This window comes from Grammomys surdaster, unplaced genomic scaffold (genome assembly GCF_004785775.1).
Source record: "Grammomys surdaster isolate TR1022 unplaced genomic scaffold, NIH_TR_1.0 125372, whole genome shotgun sequence".
NCBI classification, from domain to species: Eukaryota; Metazoa; Chordata; class Mammalia; order Rodentia; family Muridae; genus Grammomys; species Grammomys surdaster.
In genome coordinates, this window is record NW_021620244.1 from 191528 (window position 1) to 216138 (window position 24611).

Here is a 24611-nt window from a genome sequence, read left to right on the forward strand (position 1 = left end):
TTGCTTTGTGAGTTGCTCAGGTTCTTGCTGTGGGACGGAGGCAGGAGTGAAGTAATTTGTAGAGAATCCCCTAGTAACAGGCTTTGCCATCCATCCCACTTTCCCTTCTTTCACCCTCAACTCAGTCCCAATCCAAGTCCAGTCACTCCCTACTTAAGGATCTGGAAGTCAAATTGGATGTTTTTCTTTGTGCCTCAAAGATGAGGAACAGTGAATGGAATACCTCCCCAGAGCTGTGTAACAGGAAGGAAAAGGGTATTGTTAGATAGCGTCTCTACCTATGTGCTAGGGCCCATCTCTGTTCTCTCCTAGTCCTTCCTCTTCTACCCTTGACTTACACTGGTGCTGCCTTCATGGCGTTACACAGGTGGCTCTGGTTTACAGAAAAGTCATCATAGCTCAGGCTAGAGAAGTTCTGGGGACATGTGGACATAGATCAGACACCTCTCTGGAATGAATCATCACTGCAGCCTCACTTGAGAGTCCCTTCTCACCCCTGAGTGTCTGAAAGTTCTTAGTTTTCAGCCTCTAGAGGGTGCATGACCTCATAAGTGCTTCTCTCACCCATATTTGGGGCATGGGACATAAAGTTTAGTGAGTTCTTTTCAACTAGTTACACAAGTTTCTGCACCTTGGAGGGGATGCACAGGGTAAGGACACTGAAGAATAAATCCACAAATGAGGGCAATGGGGCATGGTAATCACATATTGGAACTGGCTTTGCAGACTGGGCTCCAGCTCTGATAGGTATGAGGTGAGGTGCTTCGTGCAGAGTACTGCATTTAATCTGTCTAGAGCCAGAGAAATAAATGCTCCTGCAGACAAATTTGAAACTCAGAGATGCTCACAGAGCTCACAAGGATTAATAGCTATGATATCCCTGACTTTTGTCATGTGACAATCTCATTCACCCATATACAACCAGCTACAGGTCAGATACAGATGTCTTCACCACAGTCCAACAAGATCTGGGCATGGGGACCAGGATAGCCTTGAAGATATCCCTTTTCTAGGGACCTTTCTCAGGTGGCAGGCCTGCCAAATTCTTTCTTTACCTTGTCCTTTATCCAGTTCTTGCTCTGGCAGTATAGAACTGGCTGGAAGCCATGGCTGTCCATGGGCACTTGGTAACCAAAGAGAAGTTGAGGGCCATGTGAATCAGGGAGAGTTTGTTTCTGAATTCTGGATCATTTAAGAGCTATGAGAGAGAGGACAAGGAGTGTACATGATCAGCAACTCTGATCAAGTCATTGCTTCTGCCTATACCTGAATCAGGGTCCAAATCTGACAATCCTTATTGCTCTCTAGACCTAAGTACCTGGAGACTGGCTCTTCTGACAGAATAATTTCTTCCCTAGCCTCAAAAGAACCCCAGGCCCTTCAGGCCATATCCTGAGATATAGCTTTATCTCCCTAAAGTCCTCCTGAGCCTTGTTCTGGATGATCGGGGTCTGGGTAAGGGTAGCCTGAAGCCAGGAACAGCAGCCTCCATCTTCTTCCTTCTAGTAGCTGTCAAGATTTACAGCTTGCCTGCCCTGCTGTTTTTCTTTCAAACCAATAAAGTGGTTTTTTATCTTCTACCTGGTTCCATTTTGAAATCTATCAATAAGACTAAGTAAACAAAGAAGGTTGATTCTCCAGTAACAATTGTATTTAGTGTTAGCATTTTGTCTAGGCTTGTTGGAGGAAATATGTCTCTAGGGCTAGGCTGTGAGGCTTCAAAAGAAGTTCAGTGTCTCCCTATCTGCCTGTAGATCAGGATGCTACTCTTAACTGCTCTAACACCATGCCTGCTATGTCTGCTACCATATTTCCTGCCATGGAGTTAATGGACTAAACCTCTGAAACTGTAAGCAAAACCTCAATTCAATGCTGTGAGGTGTGTGTGTGTGTGTGTGTGTGTGTGTGTGTGTGTGTGTATGTGTGTTTGTGTGGGTGTCTGTGTCTGTGTCTGTGTGTCTTTGTGTGTTGCCTGGTCACGGTGTCTCTTCACAGTTATAGAATAGTAACTAAGATAGTTACACACATGCAGCAGGAGTTATCAGAACCAAGAAGCAAGAAATAAGTGGATGAATGTTATGGGGAGGGAGATGGACAGATAGAGAATAAGCATGAAAATGAGCTGTGGCTTGCATTTAATATACTATCTAATGGTAGGTAAGCCATCAACTTGCTACCCTTTCTCTTCCCTCTGAAAATTTCTAATCTTGATAATTCGTTTAGTTTTGATTTCACAGACTACATCTAAACTTAAAATTTAGATTCTAAAGTCCAAGATCAGCCTTCAAAAATTCCCAGGTAGTCTTTTAAAACTGGAAATGAATGTTTCCAAATCTACACTTATACTCTGTACTGCTCTTTGATTCTAAAGATAAAACCACAGCCAGTGTAACTAACTGTAACTCTGAACCAGAGTGCATAGCACTGTTAGCATTCTCCTTGCCTGTGGCCAGAGGAATCTATTTCCTCCTGTATTTTCAGGTGACTTCTGTATCAGCTTCAATTCTTCTGTTCCATTTGCTTCTGCTATACTAATCTTCAAGAAATGTCTTTATGCCTATGTGTATAGTTCAGTGGTTGAGGAGCACATGTCTAGCATCCACAAGACTTGTGAAGGAGTCGAGAGGGGAAAGACAGACTGAATGATCATATAGGAAAGTTTACTAGTAACAAAAGTGAAAACATTACATTACAATAAAATGTAAAATAATGCAATGCAAGACCCTGAACAAGCTAAGGTAGCTGGGAGTTTTTAGAGATGCTTGGAGATTTTAAAACTAGAGGTACACTGTAATGCCAACCATCATATGATCACAGAAATTACCAGATTCTGAAAGCCCCATAATTCTGCTGAATTTTAATAAAACGCTTCCCATAATTCCTTTCTATTTGAATCTGGGATGGGGTGTTTATTTTTATAATAAAATATGTTGACAGCAAGCGAGGAGAAGCTTGGGACAAAATTGTTCTGGTTTCCATCTGCTCCTGGAGCTGATCCTGTGCCATAGCTCTCCATACCCAAATCCTGCCAGGACAGAGCTGGTCTCCCAGGAGGCTGACACACCTAAGAGCACACATAAGTCCACCACTTCTGCTTAAATACCAAGAGGGACCTGCCCGGAGCCCTTGTAACACAGGAACTGAGGAGGAGCCTGGGATAGGATGCTTCTGGTTTCCATCTGTGTTCCAGAGCTGCCCTTGTGCCACAGCTCTCCATATGCAAATTCTGCCCAGACAGAGCTGGTATCCCTAGGTGTGCTGACATACAGGCTTACAGGAGGAAAAGGCCATAGTCAGAGACAGCAAGACCAGCTAACACCAGAAATAATCAGATAGGGAGAGTCAAGAGCAAGAACATAAGCAATAGAAACCATGGCTACTTGGTATCATCAGAACCCAGTTCTCCCACCACAGCAAGCCTCGGCTACCCCAACACACTGGAAAAGCAAAACTCTGATTTAAAATCACATCACATGATGATGATTTAACTCCCTTAAAGAAATATAGGAGAATACAGGTAAACAAGTAGAAACCCTTAAAGAGGAAACACCAAAATTCCTTAAAGAAATACAGGAAAATACAACCACATGGGTGAAGGAATTGAACAAAACCACCCAGGATCTAAAAATGGAAAAAGAAGCAATAAAGAAACCACAAAAGGAGACAACCCTGGAGATAGAAAACCTAGGATAGAGACTAGGAGTCATAGATGCAAGCATCACCAACAGGATAAGATATAAGAGAGAACCTCAGGTGCAAAAGATACCATAGAAAACACTGACACAACTGTCAAAGAAAATAAAAAATGCAAAAAACATCCAAGAAATCCTGGACACAATGAGAAGACCAAAACTAAGGATAATAGGTATAGAAGAAAGGGAAGATTCCCAACTTAAAGGGCCAGTAAATATCTTCAACAAAATTATAGAAGAAAACATCCCTAACTTAAAGAAATGCCTATGAACATACAAGAGACCTACAGAACTCCAAATAGACTAGATCAGAAAGGAAATTCCTCCTATCACATAATAATCAAAACATCAAATGCACAAAACAAGAAAGACTGTTAAAAGCAGTAAGGGGAAAAAGGTCAAGTAACATATAATTACAGCAGAGACTTTTAAAGCCTCTGGTGAGAGGAAGATCATGGATAGATGTCATCTTCTTTCAGTATACTCATAAGAAGATAGCCACACAAACATAATTCCACCTCTAACAACAAAAATAACAGGGACCAAAAATCACTGTAGGAAGCTGCACGTGCGCTGGCAGAATCCACCATTGCGCTGGCGTCCGGGATTCTTCCTAGTAAACAAGTAAACTGTGCATGTGCTATGGTAAAAGCGCACCAAAGTTAAAGCCCATCCCAGAGTATTTTGGCGGGCTACGAGTAGCAGCCAATCAGAGGTGAATACGCTGCTCTAAGGGTATATAAACCGTGCCTTTTCCGGGCTTGTCATCTTCCACCATTTTGTTTTTGGAATAAACGGTTTCCTGCGGAAGGATCCTGATGTGTGTCCGCATGTGTTCTTGCTGGCGAGACGATTACATGTGCGTCACAGCTGGTGCCGAAACCCGGGAGAATTCACCATCGCCGGCGCCGTTTGAGAAGACCCTCCACTCGTGGAGCAGATCCAGAACCGTAGGACAAGGTAAATCTCTGAGAGACATGTTTGGGCTTGAATTATTTCGTCTCCCTCCCCAGGGAGTGCTGGTACTCTTCCTTCTGGTTTTGCAGGATGAGAAAAGCCGCTCGACTGTAGCGGCGGACCAGGCAGTGCTAGGCAGAGTACAAGCCAACATGTCAGAAACAGAGGAAAGGAAGCGCTTAGAAACTCAGAAAGAAAAAGGAAAAAAAGACATGTCGAAGAAATTAGGCCCCCCCAAGGACCCTCGATCCGCGGGGGTGAAAGATCAGGGAAAAGATGCCCTGGATGAGAGGGAGCCGGGGTTTTTACAGCTTGATAGCTCTGAGTCAGAGAAACTAAGTCTTTCTGAGGAAGATTTAGATGAACAGGCAGCCCGTTATGAGGAGGAAAGATAACATCCAGATGAACGGCCATCGCCGCGAGATCGAGTGCTGGCGCTAGTGATGGTTATTTGGAGGCTGTGTTTGCAAGAAGAGTGTTTCGGGGAGGCAGTCTAGGTGAATGAGATATTGACCCAGTGCCTAGGAGATGACAGCGAAACATAGGTCAAGAGAATTCTAAACAGACATTGCCTGCAGCCTAAAAGCTGCTTCAGGCGGGAAGAGCAGGGTTAAAAAGAATTAGAAAACTAAGAAAAAAAAACAGGGTACTGAAGTGTTACAATAGCTGCCTGCTACATCTCCAATGAACGAGATGAAAAGTTACATCTTGAATATGAGAGAGAGAGAAAAAGGGTTTTAGAAATACAGGTGTCCTCTCTCTGAGCTGTGTCAACAAAAAAGAATGAAAAGGCTATTTCAGAGTTCATCTAGAAACAGAGAATTCGGGAGACGTCCGGAACTTCTCTGTAGCTCCTAGATGTCCTTCTTTGTTGCCTGTCCTTGGCGTGCCAATGTCCACATGTTTGTGTTTGCTTTTTGTGTCGTTGTCTAAATGTTCTGTGTTTGTTGCATGTTCAAAAGAAAAGATTGTTATAACTGCTTGATACAACCTTTGGGTTAGTTTAACTTTGTTTCAAAGACAGTCTTAATTTACACAGCAGAGGCTGATAAGCTACCCTACACCTGTAGCTAAGAGTTGAGCTGAGCTGATAAAGCCTTTCCAGGAATTGATGTTGGCATAAGCTGCTTTTAAAAGAGACCAGCAGCTTTTTGGGTTTTATAAAGAAGCTAAGAGTTGTTTTGTCTTAGAAAAATCTCTGTGACAAGGTGCTTTTCTCTTGAAATTACAGCTAGAAAAGGCAACAAATTTTGTTTGGTCTAAGTATATAAGATACATAGCCACTTCATTGTTATTTCTGATTGATTTTAAAAGTATAAAAACGTTCTACATGTCTTGGTTGTAGACTATTGGCTTAAATTATTGGATGTGATTAGAAATTTACAACTTTGGTAACAGAAAGTTGGCGTAAAACTAACTCAGGGTTAGAGTCATTCAGAAACCAGGTGTATAAAAAATAAGATTTTAAAACAGTATCTCTTCAATGAGATTAAAAGCTGCTTCATACATTCATATGTAAGAATTGACAGCAAAACTTTGTAACATAAAGGTAATCTATTTGGTGTTGACTTTAGAAAAAATAGATTGTTTACATTGCTTTGGTTTTGGTCTTGCTTCTCAAAATTAATGGTTATACTCTAATGTTACAAAAGAAATTTAAAAAGTTAGTTAAACTGCCAGTATTCCATTAGCTACAGTTGACAGTTCAATTGTGAGTTCAGAATTCTTTGACTCATCCATGTTTATGGTTCAGAAAAAGATAGAACAGAGTTGGGTAGTTGTCAGGAAGGGATTACTTGATTTGGAGCTCAGATTGGAGTGGTACTAGTAAAAATCATAGTGCCATGATGAATGCTCAGACAGGCACGTAGATTGGGATCTTAACATGCTTATAGGAGAAGGTCAGTGTGATGTTAATCAGGTTAAACTGCCTACACAGCTCTCAGACCATACAAGCAAAGACAGACTTAGATACTTCGTCTTTGCGATGAAATTGCACCCTCATACAATCAAGATCTGGCCATAGCTTGCACAGAGCCATAGGGATGGGGGGTGTTTTAAATGTGAAAATTTAGATAGTTTTTAAAGTGACTGTCCCAAAAATAGAGGCTTGAGCAACAGTCAGGTGACCAAGGTTACCTGACAAACTTGTCCTTGGTACAAAAAGGATAATCCTTGGGCCAGGCCTCAGGATATAGGCCAAAATTAAAAACATTTACATTTAAATTAAGGCTATATACAGAGTGGGTGAAGCAGAAGCTTGGATTTCAGACATTCCTTTTGTCCTTACCCGCCTCTAAAAGGGTGTTCTCTAGAATTTGTTTATTGACTTGTTTGTTCCTTAGGGAGGTGTCAGCCTCAGACTCAAAAGAAATTCAAAACAGCTTATGGGCCAGGCCAAAATTGTTAAGTGTGATAGAAGACAAGATGGCTTTGGTTCCTCTGATGTGTATTAGGTCTTATCAGTAACAAGAGACCTAATCTTAAATTAATAATTGAAGGAAAAGGGGTTTTAAAAGATTGATAGATACTGGGGCTATTTAACAATTATTAGAAGACAAGATTGCCTTCAGCTTGGCTTTATCTGATACTTCACTCAGCTAAAACCCAAAAACAAAGTTCAAATTTAAGATTTATAAATCTAATGGGGCACTACAGCCTGACTTACCTACTCCAGCTGCCATTCAAGTAAATACATATAAAATTATTATAGATTTAGAAGATTGTTTTATACAGTTCCTTTACCTCCTGGTAAAGGTGAGAGGTTTGCATTAAGTGAAATTGCTTGTGATTTTTGAGAGCCCATGAAGCCATTCATTAAAAAAGCTTGCCTCAAAGAATGATTAATGGCCTTAAAAAATTTGTTGTTGCTTTAATACAAAAGGTTAAAGCGTTTGAATCTCTCAGTGTATATTATTCATTGTATATTTTGTTGGCTGATCTCTCTAAAGGAGTTTTTCTGCAAGTCTTTGCTCTAGTACAATGAGCTTTAAGATTTTGGAGTACTTGTTGCTCCAGAAAAGATTCAAAGGCAGTATCTTTTCAATATCTGGAAATTCAATTGTGACACAGAAAATTCCAATAAGAGTAGATAATTGGGGCTAGAGAGATGACTCTGCCGTTAAAGGCTAGACTCACAACTAAAAATATTAGAGTTCAATTCCCAACAACCACATGGTGGCTCACAACCATTTGTAGTGGGATTTAGTGCCATCTTCTGGCTTACAGACGTACATACAAAAAATGGTTTACTTTTAATGATTCTCAAACGTTGTTAACAGATATTAATTGGCTAAAACCTCATCTTCAGCTTACCATAGAAGAACGTAAACCTCTGTTGGATATTCTCAAGGGAGATGCAAGTCCTAATTCCCCTTGACAATTAACTGATGAAGGAGGAACAGCTTTTAGCACCTTTTACCCTCAATTTTTTAAAAAATCTGGACAGTCAGGGCCATTCGGCTGCTGACCGTCACTGTTTAGAGCCTAACAGGCCAAAAGAGATGGTCAAATGAAAAGACATCTTGACCGGACATTGGAAAGGCCCGGATCCTATTTTAACAAAAGCCAGGGGAGCAGTTTGTGTCTTTCCACAGAAAGAAGACAATCCATTTTGGCTACCAGAGCGACTGACGCGACGACTCGTGGCATCTGAAGATGACCCCCCAAAAGACTCATATACAGATCCTTATTTGGATCATCCAGCTTTGGGTTCCTAGTATTTTTGTTTATTTTATCAAATTCCACCTTTAAGAATTGTACCAATGAAACCTGCTGGATGTCCCAGTGTTAGAATTCTGAAAGATTCACTCGTGCTATGGTTGCCAGAGTCCCGCAATGGGTTCCCGTCCCCGTGGAGACTCCTTCCAACCTATCAGGTTCAGTCTCAGCTGCATAAACATCAAAGAAGTAAATAATTAGAAGTATTGTGAGGTTGAATATATGTAGCCTGGGCTAACCTGGAATTCTCTATGTAGACCAGGCTGGTTTGGGCCTCATGGAGACTTGCTTTTCTCTGCCTATTCCATGCTGGAACTAAAGGCATGCACCACCATCGCACAGCCAAATAGGTTGTTGTTATTATTTTTGGAGTTTTGAGAGAGGGTTTCTCTGTGTGTAGCCTTGGCTGTCCTAGAACTAACTTTGCAGACCAGGCTTGCCTTAAACTCCACCTGCCTCTACCTCCCAAGTGTGGGGATTAAAGGTGTACACCACCATCTCCTGGCCATTTAGTTGTATTTTTTGAGATAGTCTCCCTACACACCTTAGATTGACTTCCAACTTGAGATTCTCTCCCCTCAGCTTTCTAAGAGTTGGATTACAGGTACGTAGCATATCATTTCTATTTACACATTTTTTAAAGATTTATTTTTTATGTGTATTTTGTGTGCATGCATATATATGTGTAGGACCATGAAAGGACAGCCTGGTTTCTGGTCAAGAAATGGCTGGAAATCACCAGCTGGGAGACCCCACAGGGTTCCCTGCAAGGGGCTGCAGGCATTTTGCCATGCTCCCAAACTCTAGGCTCCTGACACAAGGCCACAGACCTTCATAAATCTGTGCCTTTCAGTCACTGTAGCAGCCCCTCCACAGGTAGAGGGCATGACTACAGGCCAAAGAGCCTCAAGACAGATCTCCATATTAATGAAGTGCCTAACGGCCTGAGGGCATAGCCAATTAAACATTCCTTCCCAGACCCTCCTCCTTGCAGAAGGTATTTAACCTCAGGCCCGTCCTGAGAAATGCTACCACATTTGATCAATTTTTGCCATGACAATAAATATCTTAAAACTATGGACTACTTATCTTCTTTTAAATCCACCCATGGGGAACAGTGGAGCACATCTTCATCCACAGAGCTGCTATCTCCCCTGGAAGAACTCTCTGCATTTCCAGCCATGGAGACCAACCCAAGCAAGCAAGCTGAGCTAGCCATGACCCAGACAAGAAAGTTGCTGTGACCAAGAACTCTTATTCCCACGGGGCAATACCAGAGCTCATCCCTCCCCTTCTCATCTTCAGCTGTGGGCTGGTGGCCCATATGCCCCCACTTTGGTCTCAGCCCTCCCCAGCAGCACCTAAGAGCCTAAGAGCCTGAGAATCAACCAGTTTACGGCTGCCTTTTGGCCTGGGGACCCCCAAGCCAAGGGTTCTGGCTCCACTCAGGACCTCAGTCTGTGTTCTCCAACCGCCCATGGCTTCTTACAGCTTATTATCCAATGTGGAATAAACAGTCAAATACACACTTCTGTCCCCAGAGGAGAAGCCCTAGTCACATGGTGAGACAGAGATGGAACCCACACATCAACCCAACAAGACCCACGCACACTACAACCCAACATATAAGTGAACCATGTGCATTCCTGGTGCCATGGATCCCCTGGAACTGGAGTTACAGACAATTGTGAGCTGCCATGTGAATGCTGAGAGTTGCACCAGGGTCCTTTAGAGAAGCAACCATTGCTCTTAACCTATGAATCATTTCTCTAGCTACCATTTGCATCTTCTTTAACATTTAGCCCCTCTCTCAGCAGACTTAATCACAGAGCTATGCAGCGAATTACCATAAAGGACTAGAATGAATCTGTTGCCTACCATACACCATCAGTTGCTTTCTGGAGGCTGATGTTATTCAAGTTCAGAGTTTTATTGCTGCTCAAGTATTTTGTTTTGAGATGTGAACCTGCTACATCTTCCAGGCTGGAACTCACAGTGATTCTTCCCCTCTCTACCTCCCTTCCAGCCTGAGACTAGAGGCATATCCCACCCAAAAGGACATATGCCACAAGTAGCTCAGAAATGTGGTTTTTAGGATTGCTTGGCTCAGTTTCTCAAAAGATGACTGGACATTATAGGGAGCTGGGTATTATTTATAGTACAGTTACACAGATGCAATATGTATTTTAGTAGTTAAGTTGTTGGTAGGCCACGGGGACACAAAGATTTCAGGATGTAGTGGTTGGTATATACCATAGTATCAGTTACTCTGAAAGCTGAATGAAGTAGGTGGACCAGGAGTTCAGGCCGGGCTGGACTATATATGAGGTTTGGGGTGGGAAGAAGAATATTATATTGTCTACCTTAATCAGGCTTAGTTCATGTTGTGCATAAGTGTGCTGGTTTGAGTAAGTTTAACCCTCACAGATTGATGTGTTTCTATGCTTGGTTCATAGAGAATGGCACTATTAAGAGGTGTGGCCTTGTCAGTGGAAGTACATCACTGTGTAGTTGGGCTTTGAGGTATAGAGTGCTCAACCTCCACCCTGTGTGGTATTTAAGTATTGTCCTGGGTTACATTTGGATCAAGATGTATAACTCAGCTCCTCCAGCACCAAGCTTGCCTGCAGGATGCCATGCTTCTCACCATGTTGATAATGGACTAAACCTCTGAAACTGTAAGCCAGTCCCAATTAAATATTTTCCTTTGTAAGAAAAAAAATGTCACTGGTGGTACATATTTTTTTGCAAAAACAAAGCACTGAAAACTGTTGCGAAATAATGCTTGTATGTCAAATTCTCAGTGGGCTGGAGACTGAGAAGTAGGCCTAAGCAAAATCCTGGGGAACCACCAGAAAGGATAGTATTTGGACAGGGACTAGGAAGTGTGTTTTATTACTTCTATGTAAAACTGGCTTTAAATTAATTAATTAGTTTTAATGTAGGAGGGCTGCATGTACACCTACCTGCCAGAAGAGGGCATCAGATCCCTTTATAGATGGTCGTGAGCTACCCTGTAGTTTCTTGGGAATTGAACAAAGGACCTCCGAAAGAGCAGCAGATTCTTAACCGCTGAGCCACTTAACCTTACCTAACAATGGTAGCACACACCTTTGATTCCAGAACACCGGGCAGATCTCTGAGAGTTTGAAGCCAGACTGGTCTACAGCATGAGTTTTAAGACAACTAGGGCTGCACAGAGAAATACTGTGTCAAAACTAACTAACTAACTAACTAACTAACTAACTAACTAGCAATCCTCTGAGTGCAGTGTATTTTCCTTATTAGGTGTAGGGAAGTTCTGGGGGCTATCTCTAATCCTACCTTTTCCAACCCCCCCCCCCCCCCAGCATCTAAGGTACCTACACTGCACAGAAAACCCCAGAGCACTCAGAATTCAACTTCTGGATTGTATCTTTTGGGGGTGGGGCAAGGCTCTCAGCTCATTGAGAATGTCTTCTGCATCCAATAGGTGTCCCTCCTTTATGAGTCTGAACCCAGTGACGTCATATTCAGGGGCGAGAGGCCAGGCAACTCCTGAATTGTTACTGAGGCACCCACTCCCAGGATTCACCTGTCTTGCTCACCTACACCTGGGAAGTTACACGTCATCACCCACTTAAATAATTGAGACCGCCCCAACCTCTCTCTCTTCCTCTTCGATCGCCATCTTCCCACTCCTCTCGCCCACTCCCCTCCCTAAATAAACCCTTTCCCATGGAACTGATCAGCCTTGTGTTGTCTGTTCAAATTGCACCCGGATTCTTACATTTGGTGTGTTGTCTGGCTGAACTGATTTCCCTGGGCAGTGGGCAGCTCGCCCGGCTTGCGCATCTCTTAAATTCCACCTCCACAGTTACTTGGAAGTGGCCAGGTGTGCTCCTCCCCACAGTTACCTGGCAACAGCCAGGTAGGCCTGCCCACTATAAAAGGGGCTTCTTGGCCCCTCCTCTCTCTTGTGGCACCTCGACCCCGTGCCTGCAGGTTGCCATCTCCCCTCTCCCCTTCCCTTCCCCCTCTCTCCACATGGTCATGGCCAGCCTTTACTCCTCTACTTCTCTCTCTCCTCCCATTCTCCCTCTCTCTTAATATACTTCCCCTCATGGAACCGTCTGGTCTGCTGTGATCTGTCCGAGCTGCACATGAAAACCTTTCTTTTGGTGCCAAAACCTGGGAACACGAAGACTTTGGGGACCTTCGGCTTCTGTGACCAGACAGGATGGACACAACACATGGTAACTGCCCACACAAGGTCCCAAGAAAGATTTCTTGAGCTAGAGAGAACCCTGTCCTTCCCTGAACCTCTCTCGGATGGCTCCCCTTGGATGGGACACTTCCCCTCTCCTCTCGAGACAGTTTCTCGTGGCTGAGTACCCCAGGCCAGGCCTGGACAGACTGTTCTCTCTACCTCAGGAGCACTGGCTCTGACCATAGTCCCCAGGTGTCTCTTTCAAGGGCCAGTCTTTCTAGACCTTCCCCCTTCACCTCCTTCGTCCTTTGTGGCCGCCTGGACATACTCAGTTCCGTCGGTTTGCCTGGAAAGCTAGCAGGCCCAACTAACTCACCTAGCCTCCTCTTCGACCAGTCCTGCCAGTTTGCCTGCTCTCTTCCCTCTGTGGTTCTTAGATCTGCTCTGGGTCTTCCCCTTACATCCTGCTGCCTAGGACCTGTAAAATGAGTGTTAGTGCCTTCCGCCACAAAAACTAACGTTGCGGTGATATGGGACATGCTTACTTTTTTTTAACTACAGCCATCAGAGTCACTGGGAAGTGACTCCAGATGCCTGCAGCACCTGTGGCTCACAGCTCCAGCCCGCCAGCTGTACCCTATGCCACTGTTGCCAGCTTTCTTATTCTTGCCTTAGTCAAAATGTTTCTTTGCTAATGCAAAAATGTGCTTTTCTCGCCAAAGTTACTTAAGACTCTTTCCTAACCTGCCTCGATAGATTTTATTCAGTTACAACCAATCCTTTATGGTTCTCAATCTTGTCAGAAGTCTGCTAACAGTATATTTTAAGTTTAAGGCCAACAGAATGCCCAAAGCCTCTAACAGTTACCCAAGATGGTTTCAGAAGACAGACACCAGACTCCTAGAACATACAGCCTAGATTGTATGTGAACAAACGCAGTGGGCTAGACTGGATGCTCTGAGTCAAATGGCTTAGCTAAGTCAAACCAAGGTAAGTCATTTCTCATGTCTTGCGTATCCATTCCACAGAAAAAAGCCCAGCGTTTTTTGTGCTTGGAAACCAAACTGACTTTGCCCAAGAGACTATGGAAACCATAGGAACTGTTGGCTAGTGAACTCTGTCATTTTTTAAAAATAATATATAACTGGTAGATTGTTGCTTACTCTTTATCAGACTTCTGACTACATTGACAGCTAAGTTTTCACAGATATTATCTGTTACCTCATTACCTAAACTCAGTTGAAAGACTATTTGTGTTGTTAACTCATGCTGTTATCTGTTTTGTAAACTTATAAGCTACAGGAAACCCACTTAGTTCTACCTGTCATGGATGCCATCCAGATAAGTACATCTGCCTAAAATTCCCACTCACTACCTATTACAAAGGGTGGGATCCCTTTGGGTTTCAAATGTACATCTCTTAAAAAAAAAAATCTTTCTCCAAGTGTTCTTAATCTTATTTCCTACATCTTGTCAAGTCCAGGTACATCCAGAACAACTCCAAGAGAAGCAACTTCCAGATGCTCCATCTCCTGCCACACACACAGCTGTTTCTACTGGACCTGTTCCTTCTGGCCTATCCTCAGATGGCTCTCTCCATAGACCCTGGACATCAGAAAATAGCCAGTTCTCCTAAGACTGGACAAACAACCCCCATATCCATTCTTCTAGGTTCCCTCTAAAGACATGTCGCCCCCAATGCCAGCAGGAAGTAGCCAGATTTCACAACGACCCTATTCCTGCTTCGCCATCACCTCTAATTTTTCTTTTTTAATTAAACCAAAATGTGGGAATGTTAGTAGTCTGTTAAACTCCACCTCCACAGTTACTTGGCAGCAGCCAGGTATGCTCCTCCCCACAGTTACCTGGCAATAGCCAGGTAGGCCTACCCACTATAAAAGGGGCTGCTTGGCCCCTCCTCTTTCTCTTGGCCCCTATACCATGTGTCTGTAGGTTGCTGTTTCTCCTCCCCCTTCACTTCCCCCTCTCTCCATGTTGTCATGGCCAGCCTTTACTTCTCTACTTCTCTCCTCCAGCTCTCCCTCTCTCTTAATAAACTTCCCCTCGTTAAACTGTCTGGTCAGCTGTGATCTGTCCGAGCTGCCCTTGAAAATCCTTTCACCTCCAAGTTGGCAGGCCAAGGCAATATGAATGCATTGTTGAGCACTACCTTTGCATATTGCTTCATTTCTTCTGTTAGCAAACAAATCAAATGCACCATTGAGACTGAGAGGAGAAAACAGTCCACGTTCTGGTGGGTGTGCCTTCCTGCATGATGCTCTGCCAGCCTGAGAGAATTCCTTCCCTATCACAGTCCCTAACTTTGAGTCCCGGTAGCTCTGCTAGACCGCACCCTAGGGCTTGCTCTCTTTCAGCGCCTTAGCTGGTGAGCTGCCCGCCTCAGATCCACGTGCCCTTGCACCCAACTTCACTTTCACTTTCGGTCCATGGCGGCAAGACTGGCGGCGGTGGTGAAGGTAAGGCGGCTCGGCCCAGCCAGGTGGAGCGCTGGACCCGCCCGGTACCGGGCTATGGACAGCTGAGGGTGGGCTCTGGCGAGCCGGCCCGGGTGGAGGCCTGGGCTTGAGCGGGCAGGACGAGCGCGGTGGGTCGGGAGCAAGAGTCTGAGTGCCCCGAAGAGCGCGGAGCCGGGGCAGTTCACCGCAGGCCGTCCCCGCCCGGCCGGCGGCCTGGAGAAAGCGGAGGCTGAAAGGCCGGCGCGCTTGCTGGCTTGAGTCAGTCAGGAGCTGACCACGCTCCGCCTAGCTGCTGGAGACTGGCCAGCGTCCCAACCCACTAAAGCCTAATGGCGACCAGGGAGGACTAGGCAGACCTCTGGGGCAGGCCCATGGAGAGCAGCTGGAGGGTATTCCCAGAGAAGCGCTGGTGAGGGCAGGGAGTGTCCTGAAAGCTTCCTCTCTTGCTCCTGCACTCTTGCTGCTCCGAATCCGCCCCCATTCCCCCCAACTCCTCCTTCCCTCCCTCCCTGCCGCCCTGCGGGGCGCCCTCGCTCCCCCCCTCCCTCTCTCTCTCCTTCTCTCCCTCTTCCCCTCCTTCTCCTGCTCCCATGGCTAAGGTGACATTTGTAAAGCAGGTTTTCTTTGAGCTTGTTTGAGCAAAATGAGTGCCTTTTCTGGTTTGTTGCTGGAATGGTTAATTTCCTAAGAGGAAGGGAAGGAGCAGGAGAACACACTTTGTTAAATTTGGGGTGGCAGTTCTTTGGGTAACCTGAGTTTGGAAAGAAATACTGTGGTTTTGTTTTTCTTTTGATTTTTGTTTTTTGTTTGTTTGTTTTGTTTTTTGAAAGCCAGAATTCTTGTCAGCTCCATATATGGTCAACAATCTAAAAACTTTTTTAATTGGCCGCAGTTGCCAAAGCTCCCACCTCCACCCCTTTCCTGATCAGATTTCGAAATGTAACTTGAATCATCAGCTTTTTAAGGTGGACCCAAGAGGAAACTTGTAGTATATTTGTATAATTTTAACTCTGCATTGAAATAGTTTGTCAGAAGTGATGAGCCATTTTCAGTGCATGTTAACTTTACTGTTTACAGAAGTTTGTATTATACTGGAGGAAGGTTGAAAGCATATGTGTTGCTGATTGATTACATTCAGTGTTCTAATACAAGTAGGAAATCGTCCAAACAATTATCTTTAACTTTCCTGAGCAGCATGAAAAGGCAGAATTACCACATGCTGATTAAATAAGATTTCTAAAATGGCAAACTCTCTGGCTGGAGATAAGTTAGGTGACAGAATCTACCACACACAAACAATGGATAACTTCAATTTCATCACAAGAAAAATGAAAGTATTTACAGTGTACTTAAAATTAAAACAAAGCCTGGAGTGGTATGACATTATATCTGTGCTAAGGTCCTCCTAGAAATTTTATTTGGGAGTCTTCTTTTAGACATCAAAGTTAAACATGCTAATAAAGGAACCTACAATTCTTTCTCCCTTTAAGAGTTATTGTGTTCCAGGAATAGCCACACAAACAACTGAGACACCAGTTTCATTCAGGTATGGATGGTTTATTGAAAACACACTCCAAAACGGATTTTAATCAGGGTTGCAGCCAGGCGTCAGGATCCAGAACTGTGACCCTAGACAGTCGCCAGTCCAGTTTTTATATGGGAAAAAAAACCCAACACACAGTGCATTTTCAACATTTACAACCTTTGCAGCGCTTAGGCTATCTTGACAGAGCAGCACTACTTGACCTTAAAGATGATAGGATGAGTCTAGAGACAGGGAGGCTAGGAGGTCTCCAAAGTTCATGAGGCTCCTGAAACAGCACAACAAATTGTTTTTGCCAGGGCAAGGAACAATGGGTCAAGTTAAGATTAAGAGCTACAAAATGAAGGTTGAGGTAATATGGCAGAGCTATTGTCAGGTTTTAATATTTAACAGTTGTACTTTTAGGCTTTTTCTAGTTCACTAAAAGACACTGGTGCCTATATTTGATATTCATTCTAGACATACTTATAGTCTTTCTTAATAACTCCTCTCTCTCCTACTCCAACTTCCAGCTCATCCCAAATGGAGTAGTCTAACTCTCTTGCAATTTTATCCCTAAACTTTCCTGCTTGTTTGCTTTCAATTCTTTATTGTAACACCAGAGCTAAACATACTAGATCATGACCTAAGATTGGTTGGGATTAACTAAAGAATTTTAACCTCTCACTGCATTGAGTTTTATCAAGTGTTTCTCATGTAAGTGCTGTGGGAAATCTGAAGATCATTGCTTTCCATCATTATTGCTTTCCAGCAATCTCCAGTGCAGAAGTGCAGGTATAAATGCACCAATGAGAGCCTTTAAGACACAGGGCTAGGAAAATGCTATGAGGGGAGCACAGAAAGTACTGGGAAAGGTCAAAGAAGGGCTTTTTTGTGTCTGGAATATTCCAGGAAGGATTCTTAGGGATGCCTTATTTGAACTGAACCTTGAAATATATGAGAAAGGTATTGAGAGGGAGGGAATCCCGGAAAGAGATGCAGATGGAGAAAAACTTCCCATGGTCATTTTGAGAAAAGCCAAACCCCAAAATTTGTATTTAGCTCGGGTTGTAGATGGGTGCCTCGATAGAGCTTTGGTTCCCAGACTTGGGGGTGCAGGTGATGGATGGGGTATAGAGGGCCTGATTACCTGGTTCAGAAGTCCAGGGGAAGAGAATCCTTTGACTACTTTGGAGATGTTTTTCAGTCTGGTGATTACTAATCTCCATCTCAGTGACTCAGTTCTAACATCTAGTGAGTGCTTGTGGATTACCAGATCAAAGAATACCATCCTCTGGAAAGCTATCTTAGAAAAAAGAAAAAGACAAGTGAAAAAAAATTTAGTCCATTAAAATGTAATAGGTTTCAAGATAAAACTCTGCACTGGATTCAACTGAACACAAAATTCACTGGCATTTAATGAATATTGATAATTTTAAACTTACTTGCTTAGATGAGGTACAAATGTAAGACAGATAATTTACTTTTTAGGAAAGACCAAGTGCTTATGCAAGATTGCCTCATATACCCACTGACTTTCCATAGATAAGCTTTGACATTTGTTCTGTCCGTATTATATCTTATTTTGGTTTCCTGGTACTGAAGCCTTCAAACCCAGATATATTCTTCCTAGTTCCATTATAAGCTCATTTGTGGTAAGTGTTTAGGATGAGACCTTACCACATCAGCTGCTCATGAACCTTTCTGTCAAATCAAAAACACTTGCAGCTTTTGCATTTCCTGAGCTGCTGGAGCGTGCCATGGACTTAAATAGAGTAGCTTGCCTGTTTGAACCTGCCACATTCATATCACCCAAGATGGAAACTGTCACTTCTCTTTTCTCTGTCTATTCACCTTCAAGAAAATCCATCATTTTGTTCCTACATGGCATTGTGCCTGAGAAGATGGGGCAGGGGTTTTATGCCATATTAGCATCCAAGCTTAATTTTACCTTATGTTGTGCCAGTTCTTCAAAAATCTGGAGTTGTCTTTCAATTTGTTTTAGATTTTTTAAAAAAGTAAACAAAAACCCACTGTTTTGTCTGTTCACACTATCTTCCCTTTTCATTTGGGTGTTATCTTTGGAATTGGGGTTGTAGTCTCCACATAGATGTATGGGGAACCTTTTCTGTTCAACTACTAGATCCACTACCCATATTGACAAAGTTGTAGATGATTTTTAACTCTGAGTTTGGGGGTGGGGGATGGGTAAGAATGGAAAATGAGTGGTCAAGGACAATGCATCAATTACTGTGCTAGTGTCCTGACATACAGCTATTAAAGGGTTGAGCCTGAATTTAGAAGCTTTCTTCCCTGGCTCGCCAATAAAATCCTTGGGAAGTTTGTTGTTGTTGTTTAAGTTGATTATTAGACCATATCACTATAGATTCCCATTTAATTATTGTCAGTAGGTATCCAGGTGTCAGGTACTGGAAAGGGTCATGCGTACATTGTTACATACATCAGAATGTCTCTATCCAGCATTAATACATACAAAATCTTCCAAAAGTAGTACATATTTAAAATTCCCTTCCTTGTGCTATTGGGAGCACTCTTCATATTTTTTGTTTCCTGAGACAACCTCACTATGTAACCCTGGGCAGCATGTTTTAACATGCTACATAAACTAGGCCAGCCTTCAGCTTGCAGTTATCTTCCTGACTCTGTGTCCTGAGTACTGAAGATACAAGCACATCTAGCTAGTATCACTCCTCATACCCACTACAAAGTATCACTTGACTTTAAAATTTTAACTTTTATTTTAGTTGAAAGTAATAGACACTGATGATGTAATTTGCAGCCCATATAATTAAAATACTTATAGCTCAGAAATCTAACTATAGGCATAACTGTATAACTATATAAGCAAATAGATGGTTACTCTGCTAGAACTGGAAGACAGAAAGGTAAGTGAAAAAAAATGAGATTGCAAAGAGCAAAGGAGATTTAGTCATTTTAACACTATAAAACGCTTTGTGGGTGATGTAAATATGCAGTCAGATCTGAGAACCTTTGTATCTTAGGATGAAAATTCCCATGTGACATGATCAGTTTTAGGGATCCACATTTCTAATTTAGTTCCAGCAGCCAGAGGGGTCTGAGAGAATTAGAACCATTCTCTTGAGCTCTTCTGTTAGGAACCCTTATTGGAAAACTGATAGAAACAGGTTTATGTGAGATAATAAACTATGTTTGATTATGGAGGATAGATTTCAAACACTCATAAAGTTCACATATTCTTTATATTCCATGACAAAAGTGTAGAAGTTGTGGCATTACTTCTAGTAGGCTGTAAGTGTAATCTTCTTGAGGATAGTCATTTTCCCACAAATCTGTCTGGAATACCCTTCATTCCCTATGCTCAGTCTATGGTCATATCACTCTTAACTCATCTGATTTCATCTGATCTAAGAGTCTAAGCAGGGTTAGACCTGTTAAGTACTTGGATGGGAGACCATACTAACTCTCTATGTTCTATCTTCCAAAAGTAGTGAGCTCCTGACCTGCTCACCCTACATGCAGGACTTTTAATTTCATGCTTCTTTCCAAATCTGACATGTCCTTCTGGACTATAATCAGATGTTGGCCTTGCATCCAAGAGTCACTGCAGCTAGACTTACTCTTTTGCTTTGTAAATGGCTCTATTCTTCCCAATGCCAATATCAAGCTATTGTTGTTGTTGTTATTAAAACAATCCACCACCCTATGTTGTGGTTTCTATTTGTACATGAATGAGCAATATCCTTTTTATCTTCTGAGGATTGCTGGGATGCAAGGCCTGTCTCCTACTGCAGAAGCTGAACAGTATATTTTTTGCTGTTTCTTTCCCCTGATTAGTGTTGTAGATGTCTCATTTCAGTTCAGACAAGTGAACTTTAAAGATGGTGAAGCTCTTGCAGAGTCAGTGTGAGTCATTCTAGAAATGGCTGCAGCAGAGCCAGGTTCTGACTCTAGGGCAGTAGAGCACATCAGGAATCCCCTGAGACTGAATGTGTATGAACAATGGTGTCATGATCATATTCTGCTGTAGCTCTGCCTGACCACCTTTGCCTGTTTTATTCCCAAATGTCCATTTATTGAGCTACTCTAGATACTCTAATATTTACTCTTTTTTGTAGAGTTTGTCTTATTACTTTGCTATTTTATTCTAATATCTTAGTTTAACTAAAATTGAGTTAAAATTTGAAAATCAAATGATTCTTTCTAGTGGCTCTGAAGCCAGTTGTGCCTGGAATTCCAGTACTAAGAGACAGAGACAAAACAAGTTAAAGGCCAGCCTAGTTTATGTAGCAAGTTTTAAGCTACCTAGATATACACAGTTGAGGTTGTCTCAGTAAAAATAAAAAGAATGAAGAGAGCTCCCAATGACAAAAGGTAGGTGATTTTAAATATTTGTAACTTTTGGAACATTCCATCTGATGATGCATTTTGACGTGCTGTTATAGTAACATTGAATATTACTGACTATTATATTTGCTTTTCTATATTTTGTTTTTATTGTGCCTATAGGTAATTTGAGCAAGAAGATGGTGTCTCTGCTCCTCAAATAATCACTTGCAAGCATGCCTTCTCTTCTTTCCGTAGTACTGACTTTTTTAGCTGTGTCATCTTGGTGTCAGAACAGTGATACAGCATCTCCAAAAGCTAATAATGGGGCTACATTCCCTTGGAATAACATGCGACTTCCTGAACATATCACCCCAATTCATTATGATCTCAGGATCCATGCAAACCTCAGCACTCTGACTTTCTGCGGGACAACAGAAGTAGAAATCACAGCTAGCCAGCCCACCAGCACCATTATTATGCATAGTCACCAGCTACAAATATCTAAGGCCACTCTTAGGAGAGGTGCTGGAGAGATGCTTACTGAAGAAACACTGAAGGTTCTGGAACATTCTGCTCATGAGCAAATTGCACTGCTGGCTGCCCAGCCACTCCTTGCCGGGTCCCCATATACAATTATCATCAACTATGCTGCCAACCTGTCTGAGAGTTTCCATGGATTCTATAAAAGCACCTACAGAACACAGGAAGGGGAAATGAGGTAATGGGTATTTTCAGCTTCAAGTGTGCTCACACTAAATGTATTATTTAGATGCTGTTCCTTTAAAACTCCCCTTTCTTGCTGAATTTTGTTCATATTACCATCTTTATACTGTTAAAAAATGATTAAATCTTTCTCTTTACTTTTTTTTTTGCCTTAATTTTTCCATTCAATTTTCTTCTTTTCAGCTCTAGGAGAGTAGACATCTATTTGCTTATATAATTATATTTCTGAGCTATGATAAATATCTTAATTCTTTTGAGAATGCATTAGTTTCCTGGGGCTCTTGTAACAGGTACCACAAACTAGGTTCCTTAGAATAGTCTTGATTTTCTCTTCCTTTGAAAACTAGAAGGCTGAAATCAAGCTGTGAAAGGCATGTGTTCCCTCTGACTCTGAGTACAATCCCTCCTTGGTTTTCTCTAGAATCTGGTGGTAGCTGTTTATCCTTCACAATCCTTGATGAAGAGCTGCATCCCAGCTCTATTGTCTCCTGGTCCCCATAATACTCCCTGCACCTGTATGTCCAAAATACAAACTTCCAAATCAGAATACCAGTCATTGCTTGAGGCCCAGTTCAGTATCCTCAGTTTAGCTTTATTTCATTGGCAAAGGTCTGTACTAGCTTGTAGCTGTAGTTGTCAGGATACATTGATATTTGCTGTTGGAAGCACAGCAGGAAAGTTTTGAGCCCACAGATCTCCAGGGAAAGGAAGAATATTAGACACTGGATTGTCTTTCTAATGGGAAAGCTGAAAAACCTGTTCTTCCATTTAGAGAGCTGAGAATTGAAAGTGATTGGGCCGGCCATATCAAGTTCCTACAACCAGGACCAGAGGTGGCTAAGAGCCAAACTTAACTTATCTTTATTATCTGGAAACCAGGACAGACAGACCCATAGGGACTAAAACTAGTAAAAGTATTGCATCTCTAGAAAACATCTTCTTGAGAGAAATGACATGTATCCTCAGTTGAGTTTCAATGTAATTGTATTTCCATGAGTAATGGGGATTGTACTATACCAAGAAACTTTTTTCCAAATTATACTGGGCTTAAATATGTTGGGAATAAACCACCTGTTATTAGACTCTTCCGAATCTGATTCAGGTTGATAAAATCAATCTGCACTGGTTTTTCATTCTTATCTCTTTGTGGGGTTCAAATCCCTGCCAGGATACCTGAAAGGACCCCCTCAGTTTGGAAGCTGTATAGATATGCATAAGATTAGTGTCTAAGACCAATTGTCCTATCAAACTCTCATACTTCCTTGACTCCTAAGAGAACATACAGAAAAAACACATGTTTCTCAGAAACTGAAAGTTACACTATACCCCAAGAGCCATGGACTCTAACCTGAACAACCTATGATACATACTTAAAAAGGCAGCTAGGCAAGACCAACTTCTTGAGTCTCTGTGGATAGTTTTTTTTTGTAGTAATTTATATTTTTATTTTTTTATGTTTAGAAGTGGTTTTGCCTGTATGTATGTGTGTATGCATGTGTGTATGTATGTATGTATGTATGTATGTATGTATACCACTTATATGCCTTGTGGCCAAGGAGGCCAGAAAACAGCATTAGATCCCTTAGCGCTGGAGTTATAGATGGTTGTAAGCTGTCATGTGGGTGCTAGGAATTGGACCCAACTCCCCTGGAAGAGCAACCAGTGTTCTTAACCATTGAGCCATTTGTCTCTACAGTTCTTAAATTAGGAATTTCTCTATTTATTTTTTATTTTTATTATTTTATTGAGGCAAAATCTCACTTTGTAGCCCAGGCTGGACTTGAACTCACAGATATTCATGAGCCTCTGCTTCGCAAATGTGAAAATAAATGTATACTGCAGTACCTGGCCTGTTTGAGGAGATCTTATGCTAAATTTTAACAGCATATTTTCTTTGTAGATGATACTGATTTCATATTACTTTGCTAAGATCAAAAATCAAAATCAGATTATTTCAAGAAGAATTTATAGCCTCCCTTGGGGCTATCTTAACCATTCTGACCTGTGTAAGATGGAACCTCAGAATTGTTTTGATTTGCATTTCCCTGATGTCTAAGGATTTTGAACATTTCTTTAAGTGCTTCTTGGCCATTTGAGATTCTCCTGTTGAAAATTCTCTGTTTAGTGCTGTACATGTTGTAGAAATTTATTAAATTCTGGCCCAATGTTTCTATCCCATCTTTGCTATTTAAGTTTCCAGACGAAAGACACACACAACCTTTATATGCACAATAAACCTTACATGACACAAGAACTGGGCAGATACAAATCTCTATATTAGAATCTACTTTCCTATCAATAACTTTGAGTTATTACTTACTGTGTTTCATCTGAGCTGCTCTTAACTCCAGTAGGGCAGACATCAGGGACAAGTTCTTTTTCTTCTAACACATGATGGCTTCTCTTTCCTCCTCCTTTATTCTTCTTCAAAAACCCCTTGGTACCTCTCTGACTCTAAGCTCTACCTCTGTCTCTTCTGCCCAACTATTGGCTGTTGGCATCTTTATTTACCAGTCATAAATAACTTGGGGGCAGGGACACTTAGCTTCTTACATGCTGACTCTATCATCTCTGGGACAACCAACCTTGGGGCCCAATATTAGCATTAGAATTCAAGTAGCATTAGGCCAATTCATTACTTGTACCCCAATTTTAATCAGGTTATTTGGGTTGTTGGTGTCTATCTTCTTGAGTTCTTTTTAAATTTTGGATATTAATTAGTCCTTTGTCAGATGTAGGATTGGTTAAGATCTGTAGGCTGCTGTATTGTCCTGTTGACAGTGTCATTTGCCTTACAGAAGCTTTTCAGTTTTATGAGGTCCTGTTTATCAATTGGTGATCTTAAGAGCCTGAGCCATTGGTGTTCTCTTCAGGAAATTGTCTCTTGTAGCAGCTGGGTCAAGGTTATTTCTTACTTCCTCTGCCATGAGATTTAGTATATCTGATTATATGTTGTGGTCCTCGATCTACTTGGAATTGCTTCATCCCAGGGATGCAGGAAT

At 42.1% G+C, this 24611-nt stretch overlaps 1 protein-coding gene across 1 annotated transcript in view; it reads left to right on the forward strand.

Annotated features, from left to right (window-relative positions):
* The first annotated feature begins 14932 nt into the window (after nt 1-14932).
* LOC114637716 (endoplasmic reticulum aminopeptidase 1) overlaps nt 14933-24611 on the forward strand; it is a 33896-nt gene continuing 24217 nt past the window's right edge. Inside the window, exons 1-2 of the mRNA XM_028785989.1 lie at nt 14933-15035; nt 21067-21604. Of these exons, the coding sequence (XP_028641822.1) occupies nt 21120-21604 (485 nt within the window). The 5' untranslated portion in view covers nt 14933-15035; nt 21067-21119. The remainder of the gene's footprint in view (nt 15036-21066; nt 21605-24611) is intronic.